The 11,522-nt window shown below is 37.5% G+C and overlaps 1 protein-coding gene across 1 annotated transcript; it reads right to left on the bottom strand.

Annotated features, from left to right (window-relative positions):
* Positions 1 to 2,927: 2,927 nt before the first annotated feature.
* Positions 2,928 to 9,937, bottom strand: hsd3b1 (hydroxy-delta-5-steroid dehydrogenase, 3 beta- and steroid delta-isomerase 1). Its single transcript, XM_017430155.3, has 3 exons — positions 8,081 to 9,937; positions 4,299 to 4,463; positions 2,928 to 4,086 (listed from the first exon to the last, which is right to left on the bottom strand). The coding sequence occupies exons 1-3, from the start codon at positions 8,229 to 8,231 to the stop codon at positions 3,278 to 3,280; spliced, it is 1,125 nt and encodes a 374-aa protein (XP_017285644.1). The 5' UTR covers positions 8,232 to 9,937; the 3' UTR covers positions 2,928 to 3,277.
* Between the last annotated feature and the right edge of the window lie 1,585 nt (positions 9,938 to 11,522).

The following is an 11,522-nucleotide window of genomic DNA, read 5'->3' on the forward strand; positions in this document are numbered from 1 at the left end:
AACTACAGTTGTATGAATCCGCATGACCGCCAGAGGCAGTGCTTAAAGCACTGAATGATCATTCTTGCAAATGCGCAGGTTGAGTATCTTATGCCATCATGGTCATGTGTGACCACCGTACACCGGTGAGTCTATATAGTCATGTGACAATGGTAACTCGGTCTCTTAATCTTCTCTCGAAACACAATGATTCCGAGGGACCAAGCGCTCTGGCGGTCATCCAGAAGTCATAGAACTGTAGTTACAGTCATAACTTTCATTCTATTTCATCCCTACTGACTGCCAGAGGTGGTGCTTAAAGCACTGGATGACGATTACCAACAGAATCCTGAGGATTCATTTACACAAAAAGAAGAAAATAAACAAAGGCATGCCCAACTTACTGAGACGAAGATGAGTGCTCGCAGATGAGGCCACCTTAGAGAGGAACGCTATGTTAGGCCAAAGGGTAACGCCTGAAACAGCCGGGTTCCAATGGCAACAAGTCTCATGAACAGACAACGCATGGAGTTCACCAACTCGTTTGGCTGAAGCCATGGCCAGGAGAAACGTTGTCTTTTTAGACAAGTACTCAAGGCTTAATTCTGCCAAGGGCTCAAACGGAGCAGACCGAAGGGCAGCGAGAGACCCAGTAACAAATGCAACAACGAGTTCCCAAGTCGCGCCAAAGTCAAGGTCAAGACAGGTAAAGACGGATCATGCAGGACCTTTCTACGGCCGGTTTCAGAGACTGTCCTGCTCCTTTCCCCAGAAGTGGACCAAGTTATTGTTTGTTCTTCTCTGTGTTCCTTTGTTAATGGTGGCTGTGATGTTTACAAGCTTAAGAAATGCACTGGTTTGGAGTCAACGCCACTTTATTGCCCATTTATATGAGATGCTGCTCATACAACAAAACCCTAATCACGATCCGTCTCTGCATGTTGCCCCGCGCCCCGTTACGTACACACGCGCTTGCTTCACAGTCTCTCTTGGTGCGTTCACTGACAGTCTGTAACATAAATGTATAAGCACTGCTGTATACATTACAGTGGCATCTTTTGATGCTAGACTAGTTGAGGAGTCCCCTTTTTTCTTTAACTAGACAGATAGATAACTACTTCCAAACACTGCAGTCAATGTCAAATGGCTTTATTTTCCACTGTTGATTAACCCTGACAGCATGAAGATAGGGTAAAATGACAATGCTTCAATAATTGATTCCCCAAATAGGATGGATGAAGACTGCTGACTTTTTTCTGTCTACCTTTCTAGACTCTTGTCCTTCTGCTCCCTACTCTCACTGCAGATCATAATGTCAAACATCAAAATTCAAGGGGACTGTAGTGCTCTTTCTGAAGCCAGTATCTCACTGGGCTGGGCTAAAGGAATACTGTAGCTGTTTTAAAGTAATGTTGTGTCAAATAGTTATCAATAGTTAGTACCGTGACTGATAAGAACACAAAGTATGGAGAAAAGGGCATAGGTCTTCTCCCTGCTGAGGCTAATGGCTAGTCAAACAAGGGCCCACTTTTTCATAAGCCATAGTTATTTAGACTTATGAAATAATTTTATTTATTTTTAATATACTAAGGTATCACACCAGTGTATTTACATGAATTAAAACAACAAAAGCAACATTACAAATGCACAAATGCACAAGTGCTTCCGGAACACACTAATACTTACAAAGACGGAGTCTCAAGGCACAAGTGTGTAGGGCACATTTAGCGTTTATAAGACCTGTTTTCTCTCTTATTTTTCAAAACTTTACTGGGGAAAATACGTCAAAGTTGTTTTATGGTGAGAGAACTCACTACGTCATGTATTCTGCACGTACAATATAACGAAGATCGGATGTCTCACTCCGATTAGAATTCAAACCAAACATTTTAACAGTTTTTTAGAATATATTTTCTTAAACTAATTATTAACTATGAACTTATTTATTACCTTGTATTACCTTGTAACTTAGTCACATATTGAAATTATTACTGTCTTTGAATAAAAGGCAGCACACCTGCGGCTCGACCTTTCAATCAGGCGAACTTTATGACAGACGGATGTGACGTCAGACCCCATGGTGGGAGTCCCACGCTCCGGCGGCGGGAGGGTGGTGAAATAGAAACCGAGCTGCATTCAGCTCTGGGCGCAGGAGAGGTGCGCCCCAGGACGGTCCTATCTCTTGTATTGAAGAGGAGCTACTGTTCTGCTTGTGAAAGCAAATCTGTTGGGCCTTACCCTGACATTCAGATGACAATTCTGAGTGCCACACAGCCGGACAGGACACGTTTAAAAAAAAGAAAAAAGAAGAGGAGCTACTGTGCATGTACAACTTTTAATGAGAGTCTATGGGCAAAGATTTTTGCGCCTCTGTGCGGAAATATGTCACCAATCAGACAATGTCGATGAACGAAACAACTTTACTTATTATTATCTATAAAATATTTAGCTTACACAACTAAAAATATATATACATATGTTTTGAAATATTGTTATTTTATTATTTCATTTTTATTATTATTTTTTTTACGTCTTATTCAAGGTAATGTAAGTGGTGGGGCAGCGCCCTTGCGCCCTCTATTGGCCAGCTGCCACTGGTGCTGAGGCTGCTAAAAGTTTCAGTCTACCTGATCAGTGTGTCTAGTCGATCCAAAGGTTTATTCAACAGGCGGACTGATGTATGCATGGGTGGATAAATGGATGATTTGATGGATGGTTGAATTGATCAGTGAATGAATGGATGGATGGAGGGATGGATACCTATGTTGCAATTGGCATTTTAAGGATAACATTTAAAAAACTGTTTTGCCAATTCTTCTTTATAAATCTATGTTTCCTAATTTTACACTGTTCACTTGTCAGGTGTCACTGAATACACAGTAAACAAGAACACATAGCAAACAACAAAGAAAAGCTACAAGGAAAATGTTTTTTAGTAATTTATTAGAATTCACAATATTGCTGTTTAAGTAAAATGATAACAACATTATAAACATTTATAACTTTCCAACATTCTTTTAAACAGATGAGGTGATGTACAGCAAGTAAGTGCAGAATCAAAAATAAGTGAATTTTAGGCAATTATCTCTAAATCCCTTGTTTCTCAATTAAAAATATAACTGATTTGAAGTTAACCCCCCCTTTAATGGGAAAAACTATAAAATAAATTGAATGTTTTTGATTCACATGTGGTGGTTTTTTTTTCTTACTGCATGACTCTGTTTTTATGTGCACAAACATCTTTATGCACAGTTTGTCTTTTTTTCTGTTTTAATGCAGTATCTGTAAATTAAGTGAATTACTTAGACCTTAGGTTTTTTCTCTCCAGTGGCAGCTGTGAGGCGAGCCATTCAGTAGTGCGTTTGCGTGCCTCATCCCAGCTGTATCGAGGTTCATACCCCAGGTCCTTCTTTGCCTTCTGATAGGAGAAGGTGAATTTTGTGTTAAACAAGGTGAGCAGCTGTCGGCTTACTGGTGGGACGATGCGTATGAAAGGTCGGAGCATCATGCAAAGTGTCTCTAAAAAGAAACCCAACATGTAGAAGAAGCGCAGTGGCAGTGGGAGCTTCTCCTGAATGCTGAAGCCCAGAGGAGACATCACAATGTGGTTGAAGTCTGAATAACTCACAGGTGGCGTGTCATCAGAAATGAAATAAAACTTCCCTCCAATGATGTTTCTTTTTTGTGGATCTTTCAGGCTTCGGGCTGCTTGCAGATGACCATAGGCCACGTTTCCCACGTAGACTGGGTTAACAAGAGCCTCTCGTTCAGACATGCGATACAGAACATCCCTGTTTTGTATCCCATCTCTCATGTGGCCCAGCAGAAAGCGGCAGCCATCCCCATAGATGTACGTGGGTCTGAGAGCACAAGTGGCCAGACGGCCTCCATTCTGTAGCACCTCACCGTTTGCCTGAAGGGTTCTTTCCTCGGCTTCTTTTTTGGTTTTGCTGTAGCTGAACTTCAAAGTGCTGTCGTAAATCGTGTCCTCATTGCCGTTGATTATGGACTCTCCTCTGGGGTTTGGTCCCATCACTTCCACCGTGCTGGTGTAGATGAAGGACATCACATTCTCTTGGATACATGCCTCCAAAAGCAGCTGAGTTCCTGCAATGCAAAGGTCACAAGTTCAAACAATATTTTCAAAAAATAAAGTAATTTAATCAGTTTATACTTCTGCAATTGAAGAAAGAGTTAATTCAACTGGAAGTTCATTTGAACTATAAACTATCTAGATTTACTGAACATAAAATGCCTGTTCAGGCCAAATTTATTGCTATTAGACAAAATTTTTCGGTGCTTCAGAGTAACAGTCTTACCTTTGACATTGACTCCGTAAAGCTCACTGTGCTCCACCAACCCAATAACATCAATGATGGATGCAATGTGGAAGACAGTCGATGCACCATGTAAGGCTTTTCTCAAGAAACTAGCATCTCTGATGTCCCCCTCAAACACGGTCAATGTTGTTTCGCCTCTACAGTCTGGCAAAAAGTAAATGAGAAATAATTATTTTCTTCATTTACATCGAAATATAAGTTGTGCTAAAACCAGAAAAACAAGATGCTAAAATTTGCAAATAATCTAAACTTGACATCAGAAGTTATCTCTTTGAAAAAATACAAGCTAATTTGTCTTTTGTTTTTATTAAACTGCATGCTGCATGTTTACTGCTGTGCTTCACCAACTTCTTTTGTAAAGCAACAGTGTGTAAGATTTAGTGCTGTGAATTAGCAGAATGCAATGACCTGAGTACCCCACACTATTCCCCTTTAGGCAACCATAGGAAAAATGGAAGTTATGGAATTGCATCCTAGACATGAGGCCAGTGTGGCAAATCCAGCTAAAACTTTCAACAACCAAGCCACACCAGTGCATACAAGCACAACATCATGGAAACCCTTTCCACATGCTTTTCTTAGGACACAGATATGTTGCTACTTTAGTAATAAACCACCATGATCTCAATGCTGAAGTGCTGTGCATGCTCAAAATCCCTTCTGCTTGATTTTTTTTTACATTGTAGCAGGATCATTATCCAGTGTGAAGTTACTGAAAGTCCTCCAAGTACTTTTATTTGTTTTCTGGGAAATTTTAGAAACCCAAAACATGGTGATCTAGTTGTAAAGGCCACAAGATAATAAAAAATAATGCTGAGAAAACCAGATAATAAATAAACCAGCTATTAGTCTGAGGGGATCATGCACTAATAAATATAGAACAAACTGATTTGTCTTTTTACTTCACTGTGCTTCCCTAAATAGATACAATTTTATTACTGAAAGTTGAAATGTTTTCTATCCTGCCTTTAGAATATCATATTCCAACATAGAATAATCCTAACCGGCAATTATAAAAGGAAAAGTGTAGGTAGCAGTCCCTACAGCAAAAAAAAAGAAAAACTAATTTACCATATTTTCCTAAGTGACCACATGAGCATGTTGAAAATATTTAATATGTGTTTCACATGTCAAATGTTAACTGAACATAAAATTATGTTCCACATGCTAATTCATGTTTTTTTAATGTTTTTGTTAAAGTCTTTTCCAAATCTAAATGACAGTCAAATGAAAATGGGTAAAAAACGCAACAGAGTTTAGGATGAAAATATATATTGTTTATATTATTACATTATAAAAACTCTAATGCACTTTAAACTATATTAGCTGTCAGTTACAGTTGTTCTCATAAATGATGCCTGTAACATTCTTGAAAGGTCTTGCTGATGTGACTTTGATAAGAGACTGAGTATTAAAGGTTGGTTAGTCTTTTGAAATTGGTTTTCCGGCCCCAGATGACAGCTAGCTCATGTGTTACTTTGGGGGAAGTTCTTCTCGATCTGTGAAGGTAAAATGGCTCTTGCAGCTTTGATACTGTTTTTACATGAGCCTATATGCACTTCCTCATTTCTCATTTGCCATTTTTTCTTAATTTAAAAATATATATATTTAATATTTTTTATGTGGTTTATTATTCAAGAAGTAAAAGACTGTTTTTTATGTTTTAAAAATCATTGATAAGAATTTTTATGGCACATTCAGATAAAAAATGGCTACCACTTTACAAAAATGTTACCCTTACAAATAACTAATTAACAGTTAACAATGCAGTTATTAATTGAACTGTAAGCACCTAATAACCCATTAATAAGAAGTAATAGTGCATGTGATAAAAAGGAAAAAAACGGTTGTTTCTTACCAGATAGTGAGCCAACATGTATCTGTACGTTCCATTTTCACGGTTTACCTGTTTTTATCATCATTTCAGTTGTAATTATCATACATTTTAACATTATGTATGCCAGTACTATGAGAATTTGTCAATACAAAGTTTGTTTTGGCATATAAAGTTAAAAAAATAAGCTGAGCAACTAGTAAATACTTACATTTACCTTAATGAATAAAGCATAGCCATGGATCTTGCCAAATAGTAAGCCTGGTTCAGTGTTTGAACACGGCTTTATAAGTGTTTTAATTTTGCTTTATAAAACCCTTACAACTCATAACTAACCAATTTATAAAACAACAATAAATTCTTTCTGAAAGTACCCTGATTGTGAAGTGGTACAAAAACTGCTTCTTCAGAGCTATTGCTTTCACTGTTGTGTCTACCTAATTTATGTGAAGGAATTTTCTCCATATTTTCATGACAAAATAATTCAAGGTAAAAATTAGGAGTTTGTGCAAATGCTTGTTTTTTTTTCAGGAACATTTCCGTCTTTATGCATACACACCGTTATAGTCTTGTTGCTTCATAGCAGCTGTATGTTTTGACTGAGGGAAGCACCTGCACTTTTTCATCACACAGTCACCCACTTGTGCAGAGTGTGGTTTGACATAAAAATAGCAAAAGCTATATAAAAAAACAGGAGTTGCCAGGATGGCAGCAGGGTTTACTTGAAAACTTTGAAGCACTGTTGAACACTGAAGGAAACTTTGCAGACATGCATGCTGCTTGTGTGGTCTGCACACAAGCAAAACACAACCTCAGACACCGGTTTTCTTTTTTCTCTTTTATGTTTTTCAAATTGTCATTGACAGTAAACTTCTTGGTTCTTCTTCACTTCAGCTTGGAGGATGCAGCATGCATGATTTCCAAAATGTTTTTCACACTTTCCAACCGCTGGAGTTGAAACTGCGGCTCCCTGACAGCGATTTTATTAGGTGTTCCTGAGCTCCTGAAGGATTATGTCTGTCCTTAATACAACACTGCCTGGAAGCCTGAAGTTCACAAGCCTTTAATCTTTGTTTCCTGCATTCTCAAATGTATGAACTAGTTGGGTTTCTGCAGCAGGACCCAGGAATGCAGACAAATACTAAGGCACTTGAATAAAATTTAAAGATTCATTAAAGAAAATAAAAAGGAAAAACAAAAACTGACAGCAATGAAACTAAAGGGTAACACAGAGGGAACCCAGAAAGAGCATGAAGCACACAATGACAGACTGCTGAGAGAGGGAAAGATCAGAGCAAAAAGGAAATTAAAGACAGGTGAAACTAATGCTGACTGAACAGGTACAACTGGGTGGGGCAGGAGCTGAAAAGCAGAAACTGACTGAGGAAAAGTGATACTGGCACAGGGAAAAACACAAAGGAGCAGAATTAAACACAAGGAACACAAAATAGAAAAAAGGATAGGATAACCAAAAAGGAATGAATCTAACAACAAACACACAAAAAACCATAACAATCACTGATTCTGACAGAAATTTCACCTGTTGCTCTAAATCTGTTATTGATTTCATGCTGCACACTATAAAATCCCTCCCAAAGCAAAAGAAAGCATTTAACTGCAAATAACATAGAAAATGGATGGATGGATGATAACATTAGAAAATTAGTAGTTTATTTGAGTTTCTGCACAAATCTAACTTCTGTGGAAACAGGGTTGCATAAAACATGCAGAAATAACTATTTTAACATAGTTCTGTCAATAAAGCTACAAAAACATCACATGCTTAGAGAATTTGAATTCTTAACTGTCCACGTGTTTGTGTAATCCTTTTTCTAAAAGTTAATTTTATGACACTGATACACAACTTAGTGCTACTGATACAGGTTTAGTGTTTTACACCATTTCAAAAGTTATGAACAAACGTTACCCTCCAGGTTGTGTAAAAGCTGAGGCTGGACGTGTTTGTCCAGCAGTCGGATCTCAGCAGTCCTCTCCTCCTCCAGCAGCAGCCTCAGCAGCTTCTTTCCCAGGAATCCACAGGCTCCTGTCACCACACACACATCACCTCTCAGAGACATGGCAGGGAAACTTTGTGCTGATGTTAAAACCAAAACAAAATGCAAACGTCTCTCTCAGTGCTCCTCTGTCTTTCTCTTTTCTCCCTCGGAAGTGGGCTCCTCAAAACAAGTGGCCCAGATGAATCAAAGAGGAATACAGAGTTGGGATTCTCGGAATTTTGGTGATCCGTCGGTGGGAGAGCATCAGCACCTTCTGCGCAGTCAGCCTCTGCTGTTCCACTTTTTGTGGGAAAAAAAAGTATTATTTGCTCCAAGGCAGTGTGGGAAAAAAGGGGATGGGCTCAGCTACTTCAGGGTGGAATGTGATGTTTTCTGGTGAAAAAAAAGGGCTGGAACAACTTGAACAAAAGGTAAAAGGGCAGGAAAACAGCAATTTATTCTATAAAATTAGTTCTTAATAAACTCACTTTATACTTTTAAGATCTTCAACTTGTAAGAAAGCCTTTAGTTGTGATTTAATGTTAAAGTGAATAAAAGATGGAAAATGAAAACACCTTTATGACACCCTGCTTGAATACATCTACTCACACTTCTGTTTTTGTAGTGTATTTATTTTGTGTTTAGATTCATACTTCACTTGCAGTAAAAAGCAAAATCAGTTATATTTTACCCTGCTGTAAATCACCATTTTAGAGAGGAAAACCTTTATCAACAAAATAAATAAAATGAGTATTTATGGTTACATCACTTAGATGTTTCCTTGATATTGATTTATCATGTTTTGCACCAATGTCCTCATATTACATTTCAAGAAATATTATGGCATTAGAACATTTCAATCTAATGAAACTTTGAAGGGTATCGGTGCAGCTACTGTCTGAAATTCATACATTCATACGTCAACTTTTTGTCTCTAAAGCCAGTAATTTAAGACTTACTTTAGTAACCAACTAAGCTGACAAAAATACAGACTTTTTGATGTATAAACTTTATAAGAAGTGTAAAGAGAGACATGACTAAAAGAAATGTTAAAGCTTCTGCTCATTAGAGTCACCCCGGTAACCACAGCTGTGTCTCTCGCTCCCTGACAGCACTCTTAAAAACACAGGCAGGAAAAAAGGAAAAGTCAAAGAGTTACCGTGCTAAAACTCCAAGTTGCATAAAACAAAATCCTGAACAGTAAGTGACAGATGCATCTAATTGTCACACGTAGATTATCTTGTGTCTACAGGGTTTTGTGTCGGAGAGACAAAAAGGTAAAAAGACTGTCCAGCTTTAAAGAGAAAATTCTGAGCTCAGATACAATGGAAGTCAATGAGAGTTTGGATGTGAGCACTCTGTACTCCTAGTTGAAAGAAGACAAAATACTTATGTTTTGATGAATGAAAAATATAAAGACTTTGGAAATTTGAAAAATTGGTTTGCAATGGTTTTGGAAAGTTTAGACAGCTCGAAAATTTTCCAAAGTTATAAAACTTATTACAAGTTCAGTCAAAGTCTAACATTTTGCGACTTGTTTCACTTTTTAATAATGTTTCACATGTGAAATATGGCTGTGCTAAAGAGATCCAAACAGGGCTACTTTTTTGTTTCCATTTGTTTCACCAAAATAACATTGTTGTTGATGTCAATGTCTTTGCAGGGTTTTAGCATTTCATCTGTATCATTCAGTGTACTGCTACCAAACATCACACGACACGAATCCCAATACAGCCTCACATTTCAAAATATTTATGCATGAGTTTTTCTAAAGCTGCAGGAATGTAGTAAATGGAAATCTGTAAAAAAAAAGAAAAAAAAGAAAGAATAGCTACTAGATATTAATAATGGCAATGGGTTTGAATTGGCACCCTTACCTAAAATATTAATTTTCAAATTTTAGCATTAGCATTTCTTCTGCTGTTATTTTCAATATTGTTTATTTTATGTTCTTAATAGTATGTGATGCAGTTTTTTCTGCAACAAACACATTTCTTCTTTTTCTTAATGTTTTACAGCAAAATGCTTTGTTTTATTTATTCCTTTGTCTGATATTTATGACTCTTTCAGACAGACAGGCTTTGGTTTTGGTTGAGGTAGGGCTGCTCCTATTTCGGTTCTGTGCAGACCACTTTAGTTTTTACTGCTCCGTTCATAAATTTAGAGAAGACTATTTACAGGCAGCCTTGAAGAGGAAAGAGGAGAAGATGAAATCTATACTCCACTATATTTGTATAGGATAATTAAATTCCTCCCACTCCTGAAGAAGAGTGCAAGGCTAAATGAATCAAAATAAAACAAGAGCTGACATTTCAAGGTAACATCTGCCTGACAGATGGCCAGATGTGTTTTTTCTTGCATTGTGATTAATTATAGTTGGCCTTTTCAGAAAATGATGTGTTGAGCTTTAGTGGCCATGTAATGGAAACTTACCTTTGGCAACACCATCACCATTCTTCTTACACCTCAAACTTTGTAAGCAAAATCATACCAAAACTTAGCTAAGAAATAATAACATGATGGACTCTGTTGTCTGTTTTTATACACTCGAAGTTAGATATATTTATCTGAATGCCCTGATAAATAAAACCATAGAAATAAAAGAAGATGGGCTTTCTTCTTCTCATGACTGTATATCTTAAGGTTAGCAAAAAGCAAATGTTTTGTTTTTTTAAACTTTGGCATTTTTTTCTTTTTTTGATTCATTTACTTGTCTGTCTACAGCCTTCATCCTTGCTGCAGAGCCCTTGGCAGAGCAGCCAACATCCCAGCTGTGTGTCGTCTTATCTGGAGGTGAAGGGTAAAGTTTCAAGGCTAGTTTAGTCGTCACTTTCTGATGTTAGACAACCAAATGTGCGTGTATTTGTGCGTGTGTAAAACTTCTGTGGATGAGCTTATGACTTTATAGACAAGGACTCTAAATCTTCAGTGAATTATGACATCTTTGATTCAAGTCAGAAACACTGTACAGTTTCTGATTGGATTTGCATATTAGCAACATAATTCAACAGGTGCAGTCTTCATTCATTTTTAATTAATCCTCAATCACCAACAGCATATCAGAATCTTCTCACTTGCTAGGGCGTCAGTTTTAGGTTGAACGTGCTTTACGAAAAGTTTATGGAAAGCAATGACTTTGAGATTTTGCTGATTACAGATAATTCAATAGTTTAGTTTGATTCAAAGAGACTTTTGCTTTCAGGCTTAATTACCGGAAGGACAGAAAGTTTCACTTCAGCGTCATAAACAGATGTGCGGTTTTTGTAGCAACACAGTAGCTCATGTCTCATGACTGCATTATGAAAGATCTACTTACAAAAACTCAAGTGAGCCTCACTGTGGCTTACTGTACGCACAGATACCCCCCCCCCC

The sequence above is a fragment of the Kryptolebias marmoratus genome, linkage group LG6 (genome assembly GCF_001649575.2).
Source record: "Kryptolebias marmoratus isolate JLee-2015 linkage group LG6, ASM164957v2, whole genome shotgun sequence".
NCBI lineage: Eukaryota > Metazoa > Chordata > Actinopteri > Cyprinodontiformes > Rivulidae > Kryptolebias > Kryptolebias marmoratus.

Excerpts from the sequence above, each read along its gene's own strand:
- hsd3b1 (XM_017430155.3), bottom strand. The coding sequence starts at position 8,231 with ATGTCTCTGAGAGGTGATGTGTGTGTGGTGACAGGAGCCTGTGGATTC. Across the intron at positions 4,464-8,080 it reads GCTTTTACACAACCTGGAGG|ACTGTAGAGGCGAAACAACA; the intron begins GTAACGTTTGTT and ends ACTTTTTGCCAG. Across the intron at positions 4,087-4,298 it reads TTACGGAGTCAATGTCAAAG|GAACTCAGCTGCTTTTGGAG; the intron begins GTAAGACTGTTA and ends TTTGCATTGCAG.